The sequence below is a fragment of the Neopsephotus bourkii genome, unplaced genomic scaffold (genome assembly GCF_033783945.1).
Source record: "Neopsephotus bourkii isolate Nb327-2 ecotype Australia unplaced genomic scaffold, CSIRO-AGI_Nbou_v1 NB_1542, whole genome shotgun sequence".
In the NCBI taxonomy this organism is placed as follows: Eukaryota; Metazoa; Chordata; class Aves; order Psittaciformes; family Psittacidae; genus Neopsephotus; species Neopsephotus bourkii.
In genome coordinates, this window is record NW_026902018.1 from 1,142,275 (window position 1) to 1,162,167 (window position 19,893).

At 63.2% G+C, this 19,893-nt stretch overlaps 2 protein-coding genes across 2 annotated transcripts; both read left to right on the forward strand.

The window, feature by feature from the left end:
- Positions 1–1,916: 1,916 nt before the first annotated feature.
- On the forward strand, positions 1,917–3,520 carry LOC133221503 (uncharacterized). Its single transcript, XM_061370411.1, has 3 exons — positions 1,917–1,980; positions 2,767–2,903; positions 3,035–3,520. The coding sequence occupies exons 1-3, from the start codon at positions 1,944–1,946 to the stop codon at positions 3,494–3,496; spliced, it is 636 nt and encodes a 211-aa protein (XP_061226395.1). The 5' UTR covers positions 1,917–1,943; the 3' UTR covers positions 3,497–3,520.
- A 4,649-nt stretch (positions 3,521–8,169) lies between these two features.
- Positions 8,170–11,125, forward strand: LIF (LIF interleukin 6 family cytokine). The gene is made up of 3 exons (XM_061370412.1): positions 8,170–8,285; positions 9,819–9,997; positions 10,142–11,125. The coding sequence occupies exons 1-3, from the start codon at positions 8,267–8,269 to the stop codon at positions 10,577–10,579; spliced, it is 636 nt and encodes a 211-aa protein (XP_061226396.1). The 5' UTR covers positions 8,170–8,266; the 3' UTR covers positions 10,580–11,125.
- The last annotated feature ends 8,768 nt before the right edge of the window (positions 11,126–19,893 follow it).

Consider the following 19,893-nt stretch of genomic DNA (forward strand, 5'->3'; position numbering starts at 1 on the left):
CGGATGAGGGAGGGAGGGATGCATGGAAAGGACAGATGAATGCACGGATGGATGGATGGACGGACAAATAGATGGATGAGGGAGGGAGGGATGGAGGGAGGGAAAGAAGGACAGATGAATGTATGGATGGATGAAGGGAGGGAGGGATGGATGGAAAGAAGGACAGATGGATGGATGGATTGATGGATGGATGCATGCATGGAAGGAAGGACAGATGGATGCATGGACAAGTGGATAGATAGATGGATGGATACACACAGATAGATTGGTGGATGGATGGATGAGTGGATGTATGGATGCATGGGCAGTTGATTCATTGGATGACGACAGGTAGTTGGATAGACAGGTTGATGGAGAGGTGGACGGATGGTGGACATGCAGACGGGTGTGTGGATGGATAGGTGCACATAGGGACAGATGGTAAATGGGCTTCCTAGGCAGACAGATGGACGAGCTCCTACAGACTGATGTGCAGAGAGAAGGATGCTCTCCCGGCTCCCGGCCCCCCAGCCCCAGCCCAGCCCCACCTCTGCTGCGGGACACATGGAGGAGGAGGAGGAGGAGGCAGGTCCTGCCCTGGGGACTCCTCAGCGTGCCTCAGGGTGCCTGGGGGAAATTCGGGGAAAAGAGAGCACTTCTTCCCCTGGGGCTGAGTCACGGGCGCGCTTCCGCCCGGAGCAGACGTTATCACTGGGCTGTCCCCCCAGTGCCACCACCGAACCCTCCCAGGGTGGAAGTTTGGCGAGGGGAAGCTCCCTCTCCCCACACCGGCACTTTGGTGGCACCAAAAGGGAGCCCAGCGTGTCCCGAAGAGCTGATCCCATGCACCCGTTTCGTGGAGCAGGCAAAGCCGGCTCCATCCCCTTGGAAAGGGGATGGGCAAGGGGGCTGTTTGCTGGTGGGTGCTGCTGTGGTGCTGAGCAAGCTGGGCTCTCCCATGGTGGTTGCATAAGGCTGACGCAGCAGTGAGGGCAGCGCTGCCCGCACCACGCTTCCGCTGCCCTTGGGCAACACCCGCCGCGTGTGGTTCCTCCCCAAGGGCACCCATGGGTGCTGCTGGGCAGAGGGGCTGAGCCACACTCCATCAGCACCCAAAGCCATCACCTACAGGGATGGGTCTTTGGGAGCAGATGGGTGGAGGGGTGGAGCATCCTCTGGAGCATCACTGAGCGCCGTGACCATGCTGGGATGCTCATCTTTCTCCTCCCCTTTGGCTCCCCAGTAGGCTTTTGGACAGGGATTGGCTTGTCCCTGCAACAGGATCAGGGGCTTTGGCATAAGAGGATGGATGCATGCACATGGCACATGCTGTTTGTGCCTCCAGGCCTGATGCCAGGGTGATAGGCTCACAAGGCTGAGCTCTCCCCATGGCACAGGGTGGTCCCTGAGCATCCCAGGATGCTACGAACTTCCCAGGCTTCCACCTCCCTCCTTATCCAGACAGGTTTTTACCTCCCGTGACTGGACCCAATATGAGAAGCTCCCTGTGATGGGACATGCGCGTCCCCACATGGTGGCACCCCTGTCCCTGGGTGCCAGCCCCACTGCTGCCGCCCTCTTTTGCATTTGGGTTTCGGGGCAGCTGAGGACGTTTTCAGTTCAAGCACCCCATTGGGTGCCGCGCAGTGAAACCAGAGTGACTCAAAGCATCCCTTCTCCAGGAAGCCGGGTCCTGGGGCTCCGGGATGAGCAGCGGGACCCACACGGACTCCCTCGAGGAACTGAATCGAAGAACGAGCCCGTTGGCCGGGCAGCATCATTTCCTCCTGCGGGGCTCGGCCCTGCTCATTGGCCCCGGGGCACGGCCTCGCTCCCCGCTGCCTCCCCGCTGGGGCCGGGTGCCCCGGTCGGAGGTGGGGGCAATGGGTGCTCTTTAAAAGGCGAAGTTCCCCATCGGCAGCAGTGAAGGAAGTGAACTCGCGCCGAAACACCCTGCCCCTGCCATGCGGAGCGACGGGCGGCCCTGGTGCGTGCTGGCAGGTACGTGGCTGCTGCTGGCCCCCCCCGTCCCATGGGTGGGCTCAGGCAGTGAGCGGGGGCTGCTGGTGTCACCCTGGGTGTGCGCTCCTTGTGCCACCTCCCCAGGGTGCGGGCAGGGGATGGGTGCATCCCACCCCATGTGGGAGCACGGGGATGGGCATCCCATGGGGGTCCCTTTGTGGCTGGGGAAGGGGGTGGGCAGGAGGGGACATGGTTTGGGGTCAGTGTGGGGGCTGATGGCAGAGTCAGTTGGTTGCTGGCACAAACCCTGCAGCCCCCACAAACCCTTCAGCCCCTCAAGTGCAGCAGCGCTGGGTGCTGGGTGCTGGTCCAGCGCATCTGAAGCCACCACCGGGACACAGCCACGGGTGACAGTGGGGTCGGGACAGCATCCAGCTGGAGCCAAGGGGCCAGATCCAGGGGTGTCACCGCTGTCTCCACCTTCATGGTGGCCCACGGTGACAGGCAGCCGCTGGGGTAACCGCTGAGGCTGCTCAGTGGCATCTTTACCACCGTTGTTCTCATCTTCCTGCTCCCTGCTGGGTGCCCGGCAGGCTTTTGGCACAGGGCTTGTACCTGCAGCAGGACTGGGGACTGTGGCACAGGGGATGGTTGCATGTGCCTGGCACAACAGATCTGATGCCGAGGTGATGGGTGCACAGGGCTGAGCTCTCCCTGTGGCACAGGGACCACTGAACTTGTGCCTTTCCAGCACGGACAAGGGGCTCCCTCCCTGCACCCAGCGATGCCCCAGTGTCCCCTCCTGACCCTTCTTTTCCTCCCCAGTTGTCACCAAAGGGCTCTTCATCCTCTGGGCGGTGCCGGGCCAGGGGGGGCGGCCCCTGCAGCCCCCGACCCTGCAGCAGATCCAGGCGCTGGTGAGGCACATGGCCGAGGATGCGCAGGAGCTCTTCACCTTCTACGTGAGTCCCTGTCCCCAGGGTGCGGGGTCGCTCCTGTCCCCTCCATGGGGGGACACACACAGCACTGGGTGGGGGGATCCCCGTGCTGCTGCCATCCCACCCCCCTGACCTTTCCCTCCCACCCCGGGCAGGAGGAGGACCAGCGCCTGGCCTTCCACCACCTCTGCCGCACCAACCACCCTCCCGAATGGCTGCGGGGCCCGGTGCTGGGAGCCGGGGGGCTGCGGGGGCTGCGGGGGACCATGGCCCGCATGGCCCGGGCGCTGCAGGACATCACCCGGCAGCAGCGCGACCTCAACCCGCCGGGCGCCGAGATCCTGCGCCGCTTGGCCAGCACCCACCTCAAGGTGCGAGGGCTCCTCAACAACCTGGATGGGCTCTTCCCGGCTCCCCGGCCCGGCCCCCGGCCCGCGCCCGGCCCCACGGCCCCCACCAGGGTGTTCCGGCAGAAGCTGGAGGGCTGCCGGCTCCTCTGGAGCTACGCTCGCTTCATGGCCAAGCTCAGCGCCCAGCTGGAGGCTCGGGTCCGAGCCCGAGCGCGCCGGGACAAGCGGAGATCACAGCGGGGCTCGCAGCTGCCTGCGCGCTCCTAGCGTGGCCACTGGAGGTGTCCGTGTGTCGTCATCTCCATCACCTCCTTTGTACCCATCCCTTTCCCTGCCATGGACACTCTCCCGCTGGCCGGGATGCGCCATGGGGACCTTGCAGGGTTAAGGCCACCGGCGTGCCCGGCGGAGCTCCCATCACCTCAGCTTGCCATGAGGACCAAGCTGTGCCCGGCTGCAGGACAGCCCCGCTCTTCTCCCAGCAGCTCCCCCATCTCCTGCCCCACGTTCCGGTGCCGTGAGGAGCCGCACGCTCCGGTGTCCCCGGTGCCACCGCGGCGGGATGGAGCTGGCCCTTGTCACTGAGCTCTGCCGGAGTTTCCAGTGATTCAGTGGGTCTGGTGACCCGGCCTGACTAAGAGCCAGCACCCGCCTTGCTGGAGCATCCCCTCAGTGGGATCCTGTGAGCTCCATGTCCCTGGGAGCTTGCTGTCCCTGTGTGTTCCGTGTGCCTGCAAGCTCCATGTCCCTGTGTGCTCGGTGTCCCTGTGTACTCCATGTCTCTGCAAGCTCCGTGTCATCCCATCAAGCTCTGTGTCTCCACAAGCTCAGTGTCACTGTACTCACCCCTGGGCTCATCCCTGTGCTCTCAGTGTCCCCCCTTGGTGCCCCTGTGCTTGTCCCTGTGTTGCGCCTCTGTGCTCACTCTTGCACACTCGGTGTCCCCATGCTCTGGGTGTCCCCATGCTCTGGGTGTCCCCATGCTCTCAGCATCCCCATGTCCTGGGAGAACCCAGGCTCATCCCTCTCTGCTCAGTGTCCCTGTACCCTCAGTGTCCCCAGGCCCCTCGGGCTGTGCCAGGCAGGGGCTGGGCTCCAGCCACAACACTGTGACACTGGGTGGTGGCACCCACCTCCCTTAATTTATACCGTATTATTTGTGTGGTTTTGTATTTATTGACTCCTGGTGTTAATTTAATGTTGTCCCCACAGTGGGAAGAGATATTTAAAGACATGCTTTTAATATATAAATATCTATTTTTGTGATAAATCTTATTTTGTATCAACTCTGAATGTGATGAGGGTTTATTTATGGATTTCACTATATTTTGGTACTGTGAGAAGGGCAGAGCCCATGTCTATATAATGGCACAGGAAATAAAGCACTGACATCGGCCCATGGGCCCTGTGTCCTGGTGTCCTGGTGTCCCGATATCCCTGTGTCCAGGTGTCTGTGGGCAGAGAGGGGCTGTATTCAGTGTCCTTGCCCAGCCACATGGCACAGCATGAGCTGGGACCTGGCCTGGCACATGGTGTGGTGTGGCATGGGATGCGGCACACTATGGGATGTGGCACTCGGTGGGATGCAGTACGCAATGACATGGGGCACACGATTGGGTGCAGCACAAAATGGGATGTGGCACACTATGGGATGTGACACTCAGTGGGATGCAGCATGCGACGGCATGGGCACACGATTGGGCACAGCACTTAATGGGATGTGGCACATGATGGGATGTGGTACCTGGTGGGATGCAGCATGCAATGACATGTGGCATGTGATGGGATGTGGTACCTGGTGGGATGCAGCATGCAATGACATGTGGCATGTGATGGGATGTGGTACCTGGTGGGATGCAGAATGCGATAACATGATGGGATGCAGCACATGGCACGGCGCAGTGTGGCACATGGCACGTGATGTGGCAAAGCACCACATCTCATGGCATGCACTGGCAGCACCATTAAAGTGCCATGCGGCAGTGGGGCACAACCCATGTGCCACATGTCACCCAGCCCTGTGTGCAAGTGACCCAGAGCACCTAAACCAAAGCTCCCTTTTGCTGTGGCCACCGCAGGGACCCGGCCACCGCTGCCACCGCTGAGTCAAAAACCCTAAGACCTGGTCATGTGGCCCTGGAGTCACTTGTTCCCCCCTGTGCCGTGTGCCGTGTGCCGGTGCCGTGTGCCGGTACCCACGGCTGCCCAGCACCGGCACCGCCTCGCTCAGTCACGGGGAGCATCGGCACCGGGACAGCTGGCGCTGCGCTGGCACCGCTGCCGTTGGGGACACAAGGAGGGGGCCACGATGTCACCATGAAGCAGCCCGGGCCGGTTTGCCACTCTGTGGGTGACGGTGCCACCACCCGCCGCTGCACCCCGGCAGCGTGCATGGGCTGCGGAGGGGAGGGCGCAGGTATGTGACCCCCGGGACCCTGGGGGGGGGTGTGAGGGGACACCCAGACAGGGGCCGGCTGTCAGCAGGGGGTGCTGCTACCCCACATGTCCCCATGGGGGACACCCAGCGGGACCCCAGTGCCCATCTCATGGGAAAAGCCACCCCATGGTGGGGACATCCTTTGGATAGAGTCCCCAAGGGTCCTGCCACCGGGATGGCTGCGTGCCTGGGGGTGACACCAGTGGGGCTCAGAGGGCAGGCACCAGACCCATCCCTCTGGCATGGTCCCCCCGGGCAGCCCCAACCCCAGTCCCAAACCTGGGGTCTCCCCCAGGGTAGAAATCTAGGGTGCCCCCATAACACTATATGGGGACAGCAGGGGATGGGGACCCAGAGGGGAGTCTGGGATGGGATGGGGTTGGGGATAGGCTATGGGGGGGGGGGGGGCAATTATGGGATGGGGCAGTTCTGGGATGGGTATAGGGGACACACACAATTACGGGATGAGGATGGAGGGGGCAGTTCTGGGATGGGAAGGGGAAAGGTCTGGGATGGGGGTAAGTTCTAGGGTGGGAATAAGGGGACAGTTCTGTCTGTGGATGGGGCGAGGGGGGCAATTATGGGATGGGGAGTGTCTAGTTCTGGTCTAGGGCAGCAGGGGGCAGCATGGGGACAGGGATGGGGAGTGGGGGGCAGAGCGGTGGCCTTGGGAGGCTCTGGGCTGGTACCCATGTTCCTGGGCAGGGTGGGCATGGTGGGGACAGCAGCACAGCAGCGTTCGGTCACTGCCTCCTGCCCGCCCTGCCTCCAGCTCCGCTCCTGGGGTCCCCAAGCCGGGGACACCCCCAGGTTCCCTCTGCTCCCTCCGATGGGGGGGCTCCCCTCACTTCCCAACCAGCCCCTTCTCCTTGGGACCTACCGGTATCCCCTTCATGCCAAAACCTTTCCATGGGACATCCCTGCGGGATCCGCGTAGGGACATTCCTGACACCAAAGTGATTGGGAAAGGGGATTTTTCCCAGGTATCTCCCCTATCCAGCCTGCCCTGACTAGGGATTCAGGTTTTCCTCTTGGAGCATCCTCCCCTCTAAAGGGAGAACCCTCCTTGAAAACCCATTACAAATGAACCCCCAAATCCCTGCTCAGCTCGGGGACATCGCAGCCCTGTGCTGAGGAAATCGCAGGAATGGGCAGCAAATGCCAATCCCTGCACACAACTGCCCTGAGAACATTCCCTGTTCATTAAGAAACACCCATTCCCCAGCTAATGAAGTGTCATCAGGTATCGGATCTCTGCCAATAAATGAGGTGCTGCTCACTGCACCCCAATAAACCCAGGCATGGGCTGCAGGGGCATCCCAGTAAGGACAGACTGGGCTGAAATGGGCTGTGGGGCACCAATGCCACCGCTAAACCTGGTTCCTGCATGGGGAAACTGAGGCAGGCAGCAGCTACGTGTCCAGCACCCCCCGGCCAGCACAGGGGGGGGGGGTCCTGGTGTCCCCTCGGGGTGCCACACGGGGGACACCGCGGTCGTGGTGGCTCTTGCATCACCGTTCCTCGACTGTCACCGGCGGGTTCACGCTGCCAGGGCACAAACTTGCTAAACCTGATCCAAAGCTTCAGCTGGGCCGTGCCCCTCTGAGGCAGAAAACACATAGAAAACCCATAGAGCAACATCCCCTTTAACCCCTTTAACACCCAACCCGGGGCCCAAACAGCACCCTGGTCCCACAGGACCTCACCAGGGGCTGATCCCAGCTCGGGTGCTCGTTCCCACACTGGGTTTAACACCTTCCCAACCAGCCCAGCGCAGGCAGTGGGGATGGAAGGGTTAACCGGGGACGGGGGGGGGGGGCCCAGCCTCTCCCCCTGGGTGGGTTTGTCCTTTTCCCTCCAGAAAACCCACCCTTTACTCCTGACATTGGTGCCCAAAGGGACAAACCGATGGCGGGATGGGGGACACCGGTGCCACCGCGTTCACCCCACTGTGAGCGGGGCTCCCGCACCCCTCGGGGGACCCCGACACCACCTTTTACCCCTCTAACCCCCCCCAAGTCATCTTTACCCCCCCTTCACTGTACCGACTGCCGCCGGGGAAGCCCCATCCCGGGGAGGGGGGCCCCGGGGGTGAAAGTGCTGGCGGCTCCGTGACTCACGGCCCCGTGTGCTCACATCGCGCCTCGACAGCGGCACCGCGACACCCCCGAACCCGAACCCCACGTGCGGCCGCTGGCCTCCCTGCGGGACGGGGGCAATCCCCATTCCCCCCCCGTTTCCCTTCCCACCCACATCCCCGCAGCACCTCCCCGGCCCCGTGCGTGAAAAGGGCTGAAAAATAAAAGGCAGCAGCCCCCAAAGCCGCAATCCCGGTGACATCAACTTTATCAGAAGTTTATTTCTAAGAATCATTCAGGATTTCCAAAGCCCTCGACTTCCTGATTTCCAGTTTCAATAGAAGTAACGATAGTGGTGCTGCTCCCCCCCGCGTCCCCCCCTCCTCCCCTTTCTTACAACACAGGCTGGCTGCCGGACCGGTATATAAACCCCGAGAAGTCCCCCAGTATGAACATGAATTTCTGAAAACTCCCTCTGCCAACACCAATCCCTATTAAGTCGCTCCCGGGACGCGGCTCACAATGAAGTTCGTGCCGGCAGGTAAAAAGCAAACTCAGCTCTGGGGGGGGGGGGATTGTTCCCCCTTTCCCACCCTTCCTTCCCTCTCTCCCCCCCTGCTCCCCTTTCCCCGGTGATGCTCGGGCACAGGCGGGTCCCGGTTCGCCGCCGCTGCCAGAGCCGGAGCCAGGGCTCCCGCCACGCCGCGTTCCCCCGGGATGAGCATCTCTGGGAATTGGCAGCCGGGAGCGAAGCGCGGCGCTGGCGCGGTGCAGCCAACATCTGGACACTTATATAACTGGAACCGCGGCCAAGAAACGGGGAACGAAACCCAAAACGGGAGGGGGATCGTTTTCTTTTGGGGCTTTTTGGGGCTTTTTTATACTTTTCCACCCCCCTCCTGCTTTTCCTCTTTCTGGGGCTCCCGGTGCTCTGGACCGCCACTGCCCCGCAGCGCTGGAGCCACGGGGAGGATGCCAAGTGCAGCAGGGAGCGGATGCTGCCCCAGCAGCGGTGCTGGGGGGTCCTATAGGGCAGCACCCACCCGCCCCCCCCCCAGTCCATCCCCTGGCACATGTGAAATGGGCAGAGGGCAGTGGCCGGGGCAAGGGGAGGATGCAGTGAGAGGGGCTTGGCGGGGGTGGGTGGTTCAGGGCATCTGAATCCCATGGGAAAACCCAGGGAGGGAGGGTCTCCCCCGCCCTGCGCAGGAAGGGAGCGGTGGTAGGTCGGGAATCTCATCACGCCCAGGTAAGTCCTTTCCCACCTGGGCAGGGTAAATAGAACAAGGTTTGAATTACCCGGCGTGGCCGAGGCGCTGGCAAGTGCTGGCAGCTTCGGCTGGGGATGCATCCAAGGCACCCGCTGCTGGCATCCTGGGGTACCCTGCGCTGGGAATGCCGTGCTCCGGAGGCGCTCGGGCCTCCCTGAGCAGGGATTCTGCTTTGAGGGGTCCCCAGGGTTGGGGGGATTGGAGCACCCCGCTCTCACCAGGGTCACCCAGAAGCCCAAGGGTCTCCTTGCTCCGCATCCAGGGATCTCCTGGCTGGTGTCTCTGGCAGCTGCAGCGTCATTCCCGGGGGCTCCTGTTGCCCGTTCCGCAGACAGGGAAACTGAGGCAGGCGCTGGGGCTGGAGCGGGCAGGGAGGGTTTGCCGGAGGCAGGTTTCCTTGCGGGCGCCCCCGGTGAGTCAGCCGGGGCCGGGGTGGGGCCTTGTTCCCGCAGCGCCGGGACAGGGATAACGGAGAGGGAAAGCGCTTTGCATATTTGATCAAACCCCACAGGTCGTCACCGGGCCCCTTGCGAAATGTGGGAATGCCGTGGGGCGCCCCGCCGGGAAGGGAGGCGGGAGAGCGCCTGCCGGGGGGCAGGTGAGGGGCACGGCCGAGGGACGGGAGGGGAACGTGGGGTCTGCCTTGGACCCCCGGCCCCTGCAGGATGCGTCCCCGCTCTGCCTGCACCCCCGGCGCTGGGGACACGCTCAGGGGATGCTCTGTGTCACCGGTGGCGCGGTGCCCACGGACCTCCACCGGCTCGGGCCCCGCCGTGACCTCCCTCTTGCCTCTCTCCCCACAGGCGTCGTGCCCTTCGTGGCCCTGCTCCTGCTGCAGCGGCGGCCGGTGGCCGGGCGGGCGCTGCTGGTGAGCGGCCCCGGCTGCCCCGGCCATGGCTTGTGCCGCTCCAACGTGCAGGAGCAGACCCGCAGGCAGGTCGCGCTGCTCAACGCCACCGCTCAGGACCTCTTCAGCCTCTATGTAAGTGCTGCTCGGGCAGGTTGCGGCCGCCAAACCACCCCCGGGGCTGTTTGTGCATGGATGGGAAGGGCTGGGGACGGTGGCAGGAGGTGGCCGGGGGGGGCGGGCAGGGCACACGGGGGTGACGGTGTCCTCTCCTCCCAGCTGAAGTGCCAGGGAGAGCCGTTCAGCAGCGAGACCGACAAGCTCTGCAACGCCGGCAGCGTGTTCTTCCCCGCCTTCCGCGTCAACCGGACGAGCGAGAGGAAGGAGGTGATGGTGGCCATGTACAAGCTCTTCGCTTTCCTCAATGCCTCGCTCGGCAACATCACTCGGGACCAGGAGGAGCTCAACCCCACGGCCAAGGAGCTCCTGGACCGGCTCCACAACACCACCAAGACCACGCGGGGCCTCATCTCCAACCTCACCTGCCTGCTCTGCAAGAACTACAACGTCTTCCAGGTGGACGTCAGCTACGGGGAGAGCTCCAAGGGCAAGAGCACCTTCAAGAAGAAGCAGCAGGGCTGCCAGGTGCTCAGGAAGTACGTGCAGGTCATCGCCCAGGCCGCCCGTGTCCTCCTACCTCACCTCAGCCCCCCGTGAGCTCCTGCCCCGGCTCCTCTGCCCCGCACCGGCCGCCTCTCAACTCCTATTTATTACCCTGGACCCTGCGCTGGCCCCACCGGCCTTTATCTGCCCCTTGCTGGGGTGAACGTTGCAGCCTGGTGTGTCCCGGGCGGAGCGGAGCTGGGGCCGGCATCCAGCGGGATGAGGCAGCGCATCCCAGAGGTGATGCTGCAGCGCAGGCTGGTCCTGGGATGCATCTCGGCTGGTCCTGTGCTCCATGTGGGGACCTGTGAGGGGCTGGCGGCAGGGCCGGACTCTGTCCCTCACAGCCGGTGTCCTCCATCCTGGAGAGGGACCCGATGGACATCCCGAGCATCGCCCCAGAGCCTCCGCTGCCCTGGGAAAAGGGGCTGGGATGAAGGACGCTGGGATGCTGCGGCTGGTGGGGACACAGAGCGCGGGGACCTGCACACCTTGAGGCTGGGCTCTGCCACAGAGGAGCCAAACTGAGGGTACGGGGTGGCCGTGGCAGCTGGGGCTGGGTCCGGGTCCCACCGGCTGGGACGACGCCACCGCTGGGGACAGAGCGCTCTGAATGCACCAAGGGCTGTGCAGAGCAGAACATGGCCCCAGGGCAGGGACGATGGGGACATGGGGACATGGGGACACGGGAACACGGGGACACAGGATAGGCCCCAGGCCGGTGGCAGGAGGCGCTGGCTCGCTCCTGGCACCAGAGCGGGCTGTGAGGGTTATTTATTGCCTCGGTGGTAAAGCCCAGCGTGCACTGAGGGCTCCGACCTGGCTTCTAATAATGTTATTAATAATAATAATTAATAATAATTAATAATAAGATTTGTGGTAATATATATAGAGAGAATTCTATTTAAATATTTATTTTTTTATACTTCTTTCCCTCCCCCCCTTTTTTTAAATAAACCAACAGAAACGGACTCTTTTTGGCTTCTCTTTGCTGGGTTCTCCTCAACTCACCCCCAAACTCCTCTGCTGCTCCTCTGAAACACCCTCAGGGCCCCCACAACCCCTCATGCATCGCGGTGGGTGGGGGGGTCACCATCCCCTGTCCCCCTGCTCCTTCTTCCTTTCCCATCTCCTATGGGATGCCTGATTGTGAAGGCGTTTTCTAGGGAAGGCGGGGTGGGGGGGGTAATGCTTAAACTGACATTTTCCAGCTGCTCAGAAGCACCAGGAGGATGCAGGAAGCATCGTGGTGCAGGGACCATGATGGTGTGTGGATTATCACAGTGTGGGGAGCATTGTGGTGTGAGGAGCATGTTGGTGCAGGGACCATCATGGAGTGGGGACCATCACAGCATGGGAAGCATCATGAAATGGGGGGCATCATGCCGTGGCGAGCACCGTGGTGTGGGAAGCATCGTGATGCAGGGGTCACCCCGGCATGGGGAGCATCACGGTTTGGGGAGCATCACAGCATGGGGACCATCGCAGCGGGGGCACCACGGTGGCGCAAGGAGCTGCGCTCTGACAGTGCCTGGGGGTACTGGGAACCACTGGAGCCGGCTGGGAAGAGGCAGAGGGAGGAGAGCAAGTGTGTGAGGGTTGGGGGGGGGGGGGGTCAGATAAAGTCCCAACCGCTTCCCAGGCAGCCCTGGGAGAGGCTCAGCAAAGCTTCTCCGTGGCCAAGACCACCAAAGGCTGCAGCAGTGCCCCGGTGCTCGGCGCGGCTCGGCGGGGCTGTATCGGTTAACAAGAGCCTGATTATACAGGAGACGTTGGAGCAGGATGATGAAATTTTCCTCCTCCTCCGGAGCCCTCGGGCCTGGGGCCAAACCTCCCAGGCATGAGACAGCAAGCGGATGAGCTAAGATCCTGTGTGATCATCTCTGTGTCTCGGAGGAGCCCAGACCAACAAAAACCATCACAGAGATGCAGAAGTCACCCCCCCCAGAACCCCTCTTGCTCTGCCCCAAGAGGTCAGGCTGCCCACAGCATCCTCCAGCTCCTATGGGAGGTGTTATGGCATCTGTTTGTCCCCAAACTGGTCCCAGCATAGGAAGCCCTGTGCCACACCAGATCGACGGGTGACAGCAGAAGGAGCGGTGCTCCGCGCCATCCTGACCATGTTCACGGTGGGATGTGAGCCCCAAACCAGCGCCAGCTTCCCTGCTCCATGGAGGAGGCACATGGGGACGTCCCCAGTGGGTCCCAGGGATGGTGTGGGGGTTTCTTCCAACACCTCATCCTGCCATCGGGGAAGGGACCCTGGGTGTCCCCGGTGCCACTGCCCCGGAGGGTGCCCGGATTGCAGCCAGTCTGTGGGGGTCATTATCCTGCCTTCACCATGACATAAGGTGTCCTCAAAGCAATACAGCCACCCCTAAACCACAGGGATGGGGCAGGGCACAGCAGCAGGAGGGGTGAGCACCAGCTATTTGGGGTGGGCATCATGCAGCAGCTCCAGGTCCTGCAGCACTTGCCAGCACCACACCAAGGTCACCACATCCCTGTGTCCGGGGATGCTCGGGTGTCCCCATGGCCATCACCTCCATGGCTGCCATATGGCAACCATCCTGCACGCTGGGAGCCCACCTGCATGTGAATACCGGAGGGTGCCCGGGGCAGCCACCGCTGATGTGGCTGCGGGGACTGAATGGGTGTCAGCGGCCGGGGCTGGGGTCGCGCCCTGCGGGGCTGGGCCGGGCCGGGCCGGGCGAGCAGCGAGGAGCGGAGCACATCTGCATTTCTCACGCTTGCGTTCAGCGGCCCCGCTCCTCCAGATGGCAAAAATAAATAAATAGAATAAATCAGCCCCTCCTGACACAAATCGGGAACCCGCGCCCGGGCTCTGCGCTTCATGAGTCCCTCTGGAAGGCGGTCAAACACAGGCGAGGACAATGGGTTCACTTCTCCCCTGTGCCGGGTCATTCCCAGTTAAGACTCATTAGCAGCGGGCGGGGATTAACTCTTCCTTCCCTGGACACGCGGCTCCTGCCGCAGCGAGGATGAGACCCCCGCACTCCCCACAGCATCCCCCCCACCATGGGCTGCCCCTGCTCGTGTCCTCGCCATCCTGCGGGCCAGGACAGGCGGCCCCGCGCTCAGCGGCCATCCCAGCCTCGGGAACATGGAAAGGGCTCTCCATGACCTCAGCCAGCGCCGATCCCACCCAGCCGGCCCTGGGGGAACCGGACCAGCCCCTGCGCAGGGCTGCGAGCACCGGGGGGGGAACCGGCGCTGCGGCCTCCCCGAGGGCACCGGCAGGACCCCGTGAGCGCTTCCCGGGGCTGGAGGAGCCGCTTTGGCTGCGGCAGAGCCGCGGAGGCTCCGGGAGCCGCTCGCTGCGGTGGGAGCGCCGCTGACACCGGGGCGCTCTGACCAGAGCCCGGCTGCGGGTCAGCGCTGCCTCAGGGAGCGCGGTACGTGAGGAGCCGCGGTGAAGTCAGTGCCGCTGCCTGGGTGTGACGGGCTGACCTCAGCCCTTGGCCCCGCGGCGCGGATCATGTGCTGCCTGACGCCGCGCAACCCGGCCGGACGGGTCCGTGCCGCTGCCCCCGGACACCGGCCAGACCGGACTTGCCATCCGCGGGCTGCAGGTGCGGGGATGGGGCTTCACATCCCCCCCCCCCCGGTACCCTGCAGCAGCACCAGCATCCCAGATGGGACCGGCCCGGGATGGGACATCCCATGGACGAACCCGTCCGGAGCATCCCACCTTCCCCCGTGTCCACCCGGTCTGGGGTCGGCCCCGTTGGTGCCCAAGTCAGAGCCCCTTCCCCATTTAAGACTTGCCCCCAAGGCTTGATATTTGGGATCGGTTGGTCCCGATCTCTCCATCAGGCCCCTGACCCCAAGCCGGGTCCCAGCAGGTCCCTGGGGAGCGGAACATCATGTCCACAGCGCAGGCGGCAGCTCTTCCCCACCGTCCCAGGCTGGCCACCAGCCCGAGCACGGAAAGCCGAGCGGAGCCCATCTGAAACGCATTCATCCCCGGGCACGGCTGCTGCAATAGCAGATGCTCCTGCGTGGCCCTGACCACATCAGAGCGCGGCGGCCTGGGAGCCGCACGTTCACATGGGAAGAAACAGCCCTTGCCCCTAAGTGGGGACCAACCGTGACGAATAAACAAGACAATGGCTGCAGGCGAGACGAGCGCAGCCCCTGCCGCAGGACCCGGCTCCCAGAGCCGCCGCCGTGCCCGGCAGGGGACTTGGCCCGGGCCGGCCAGCACCGGGGGGGGAGCCCAGGGGCCGGATCCGGACCCCCCCGGCGGAGCGGTGTCTGTGTGACACGGCTGGAGCGCGGCGCTGGCCCCGGGATGGATGACACATCCCCGCGGCCCCCAGGGACCCTCGGCGGCAGCTTTGCTCAGCAAGTGTTTAGTCTCACAGCGAGCAAGCCTGGAGCGGGGTCAGAGCCAGCTGGAGAGGCCTCTCCTTGCTGCACCTCAGCTGCGCAGGGCTTCGGGGACCCTTCTCCATCAGCCTCCGTCAAGGGTGGGATTTGCTGCCTTGGCTTTTGACAGGACTGAAGGGCAGGTGTCTGCTGGTGGGGGTTACCCCAGCACAGCTTTCATTCAGTCACACAATCCCAGCCTGGTTTGGGTTGAAGGGACCTTAAAGCTCCTCCAGCTCCAACCCCTGCCACAAGCAGGGACCCCTTCCACTGGAGCAGCTTGCTCCAAGCCCCTGTGTCCAACCTGGCCTTGAGCACTGCCAGGGATGGGGCAGCCACAGCTTCTCTGGGCACCCTGTGCCAGCGCCTCAGCACCCTCACAGGGAAGAGCTTCTGCCTAAGAGCTCAGCTCAGTCTCCCTTCTATCACCCTCAGACAGCCCTGGATGCTCTCTTCACTGAGGGAGGACCCTTGATAAAGGGGAGAAACCAGTGACACCCCACGAGGATGATGGGCAAGGACCAGCCCCAGGTCCAAGCAGGAGCTTGGTGCCCAGGGTCCCCAGAGCCAGGGTGACATGGCACACCGAGGGACACGTTCCACCGGAGCCCCACATGCCACTCCTGCTGCCACAGCTCATGGTCCCTGGCCCTGGAAAGCAAACGGGGTTGTGCCATGCTTGGCTGCAGCTCAGCGTGGCCTGGTGGGAAGATGAGCCTCTGCCATCATCCTTCCCACTGGGACAGGGAAGAATGTGGAAAACCAGCACAAGTGGTGGTGATTCCTGGAGAACCAGAGCAAATGGAGAGCAGAGATCTCTGGTGCTGTTAATGGGAGATGGCAGAAGGGAACTGCTGTGACCCAGGCTGGATCTACCGGTCTCTGAGGTCTTCAACTCTTTGGTCTCCCCAGGCTCTCCAAGCCCAGCAAGAGGCAGCACCTCCAGTCCAACAGCACCTAACACTGGGGGATGCCCAACCCTGAAGCACCTCCAGCCCCCAGCCCCAGCAGGACCCCACCACTGGAACCCCCTGGCAATGGCAGCAGCAGGGCAGTGACCAAGCCCCAGTGGGCACTTTGGTGTCCCCACTGAACGTGGCTGCACCTCACCCTGGTGCTAAGCTCACAGCAAGGATGCCCAGAGAAGCTGTGGCTGCCCCATCCCTGGCAGTGCTCAAGGCCAGGTTGGACACAGGGGCTTGGAGCAAGCTGCTCCAGTGGAAGGGGTCCCTGCCTGTGGCAGGGGTTGGAGCTGGAGGAGCTTTAGGGTCCCTTCCAACCCAACCCAGGCTGGGATTCTGGGATCCTACGGTGCTGAGCATCCCGCCCCCAGCTCTCGCTGCCTCTGGGTACGTTTCAGGGCACGGAGGCTGCAGCCTGAGCCCAGCCTTTACCAGCCACCGGAGAATCAATCTCCTCCTCCGCAGCCGGGTGCCGCGGGGCACGAACCTGCCAGGACCGCTGCTCCTGACTCATCCTCTGCTCCTAGAAGGGTTCCTGCTCGCCTTCTTCCCCCATGGACTCTGCGCACGGCTGAGGGGCAGGGAGGGCAGCGCCGGGTGGGTGCAGTCCGCCGGCTCCTGGCGTCTGTGGGTGAGATTCCTGCCCGGTTCCAGTATGGGGCTTTCCATACGGAAGCTGTGGTTGCCCCACCTTGGTGCTGCCAAACACCCCGCCTGAGTGCTGCTGTACGTCAGCCTCAGGTGAGGCAGCGGTGGCTCTCCCTGGTACCCAACACCACAGCTCCACTGGTCCCCATCATTCCTGGTGTACCACCAGTCCCCATCACCCTGGCACTGCTGGTCCCCATCATTACTGGTGTACCACCAGTCCCCATCACCCCGGCACTGCTGGTCCCTGTCATTCCTCGTGTACCACCAGTCCCCATCACCCTGGCACTGCTGGTCCCCATCATTCCTGGTGTACCACCAGTCCCCATCACCCTGGCACTGCTGGTCCCCATCATTCCTGGTGTACCACCAGTCCCCATCACGCTGGCACTGCTGGTCCCCATCATTCCTGGTGTACCACCAGTCCCCATCACCCTGGCACTGCTGGCCCCCATCACTCTGGTACCACCAGTTCCCATCACCCAAGCACTGCCAGTCCCCATCACCCCAGCACAAGTTGTCCCCATCACGCTGGTTCCACTGGTCCCCATGACCGCAGCCCCAGGTCCCCAGTGCACCAGAAGCCACAACGCCTCGAGGACCAGGTTTTCCCATCCTTTGGAGGCAAAGCAAAAGGCTCTGTCCTTTCCTGCCCCAACACAACTCCTCCTAAAGCTTCCTTCACCCCTTCCAGCTCTCGGGGCAGAGGGGACCCGCTGGCTCCCGATCCCGGCCCATCCCACATGCTCGTCCCGCAGCCAAGCCCGGGAGGAAACAAGCCCCAGCTGTGCCTCTGCTCAGCTACCGCGACCGGGCTCTTCCCCCCGAGCTCCCAGACCAGCGCAGGGACGGACTCTCCCCATCACCGCGGAGCCAGGGCAGAACAAGCTGCACTTCACAGCCTTGGAGGTGCAAAGGGCAACAACAGGCTCCCTGCTCCCCGATCCATGGGGATCGCTGTCCCCCTCCCCGTGACCCGCTCACCCCAAAGCGGCGCGGTCCCATGGCCGCGGGGCCGGTTTCGCACAGTGGGGGTGTGTTTATGTGTCCCCGTGTCAGCCCCCATCTGTGTTTATGTGTGTGTTTCCGTGCGTGTGCGTGTGGCTCCGTGTGTGTGGCGGGGTTTCGGGTGTGTGCGGGTGTCTCTTCGCATCGGGCTCTCAGCTAACCTCTTGGAACACCACAGCGAGGCTGGAAGCCTGGCAGCTGTTCCCAGAGCCCCGCTCCAGCGCCGCTTCCAGACAGCCGGTAACCGCAGGGCTGATGACCGAGCACACACGCTTCCCTTCGGGCCTTCTCCTCTGCGCCGTCACCACGCTCCGAGACAAAGGAAGCGAAAGGCTCCACCGATAGCAACAACCACGGCCCGGGAGCAGAGCTCCGCAGGGGGCTGGGAAGTGCCGGCAGCACTCGCGGTGCCGCTGGAGCCGGGGCACCGGGGCTCAGCCGAAGGTTGGGTGGGCATTGGCAGCGCCGCTGAGCCCGGGGGAGGCCTGGGAGGGCTCCAGCACCGCCGCGGCGCTGGCCACGGCCACGCTGGATTTCTCATGGAAACTTGTGCAGGATCCTGCCAGGTCCCAGGGTTTTTTTTCCCTTGCCTTTGCCCAGATTCGCTCCAAGCAGCGCCTCTGATTCCCTCCAGCTGCCTGCAAGCGAGCGCCCGCAGCAGGGATGGGAGCCGCTGCTGTCACCGGTGTCCCCATGGGCTCAGGCCGGGTGCTGGCTCCGTTAGTGGGGAAGCCGGGGGGACAGGGAGGTGGCAGCACAGGGCCGGGAGGGGCACCAAAGTGATGGGAGAGCGGTGGGAAGCGGGGCAGGCTGCAGAGCAGGGATGAGCGCGGTCTGACAGCAGCTGGCAGGGCACAGGAACCCCTCTTCCTGCAGCTGCAGCTCATGGGATAACTCGAATGCTGCCAGCACAGGACACAGCCTAACAGAAAGGATGGAAAAGCCCAACACTGGCTTAGCCTGGACAAGGTGAGGTGGGAGCTGCAGGGGCCGTGGTGAGCAGGGCAGAGCCATCAGCGGAGGGCGGAACAAACTCTGGGATTTGAGCACATCAAGAGACATCCTGGGGAGTTTTCCCCATGGCCAGGCTGGGGATGCGCTGGGATTGCTGCCTGTGAACAGCCCCAGGAAGCAGCAGGATGGGGATGCAGAGCAGCTCGCTCTCACCAAGGAGCTGCTCACCACTGCATCTCCAAGCATCGGTCCCCAGCTCCATGGACTTTCACCCAACCTCAACCTCCCGGCCGGGATGTGCAACTGGTTTGGTTGAGAGCGGATGGAGGCGAGAGGAGACATCCAGGGCGAGGGGCTGGGTTCAGGCAGCTGAATGGTCTAAATCCCTTCTGGAGCCAGGAGGTTGGTTTGGCTCCCTTACAGCGGTGTCCAGCCCATTGTGGGAAAGCGACGAGCAGCGATCAGCACTCTGCCTCGCTACAGGCAGTGTCACAAGGCTCGGAGAGGGGCTGCGGGACCAAGGCGTTTTTGGCTGAAACCCATCTTTTCATAAGCACAGGGGAGGCGGGACCCAGGCAGGGCAGCTCCCTAGAAACACCCCAGCTCCAAACCCTAACCTGAGGCTGTACCTCTCAGCCCAGCCTCTCCTGTCCCATCCCGCACCCCACTGCCTGCAATGGACTCATCCCACCTTTATCTCCCAAACCCCAACCCTTCCACTCACCCCTTTTAGGGTGAATTCTGCAAAAGGCAGCGAGGCCCCAGCAGCACCCAGAGCCTTTTGCTGCTGGACACGGTGGTGGGGCAGTGCTGGAGGGCAAAGAGCTTCCCTTCCCGGGAACCGGAGGGGAAGGAAGCGTGGCCAGGACGTGCCGGCCGCCGCTTCCGCTGCTCCGAGCCGCAGCTCCGCTTCCTCGGGCACCACCGGGAGGGACGGGCCAGCAGGGATGCTCCATCCACAAGGATGTGTGGATGCCAGATGCAAGCTCAGCCCCGTGGGATCAGCCCGCAGCCCTCAGTGCAATGTGCTGGGAGACATCCAGAGCTGCTCACGAGCTGGAGCTGGCATGGTGACTGCTGGTCTGCAGCCCAGGGCTCGATGCTAGCATGGAGCACGTCAACATCGAGCAAGTGGCAACCAGGAGGAGCAGGGCAGCAGGGAGGCACCATGGGAAACCCTCCTGGTCCCTGGGGCTCGGGCATCTCTTGGCCTCTACAGGCTGAGAGAGCTGGGCTGGGGCAGCCTGGGGAAGAGAAGGCTCCTGAAGGGGAGACCTTAGAGCAGCTCCAGTGCCTAAAGGGGCTGCAGGAAACCTGGAGAGGGGCTTGGGACAAGGGCCTGTAGGGACAGGCCAAGGGGAATGGCTTGAACCTGCCCGAGGGGAGACTGAGCTGAGCTCTTAG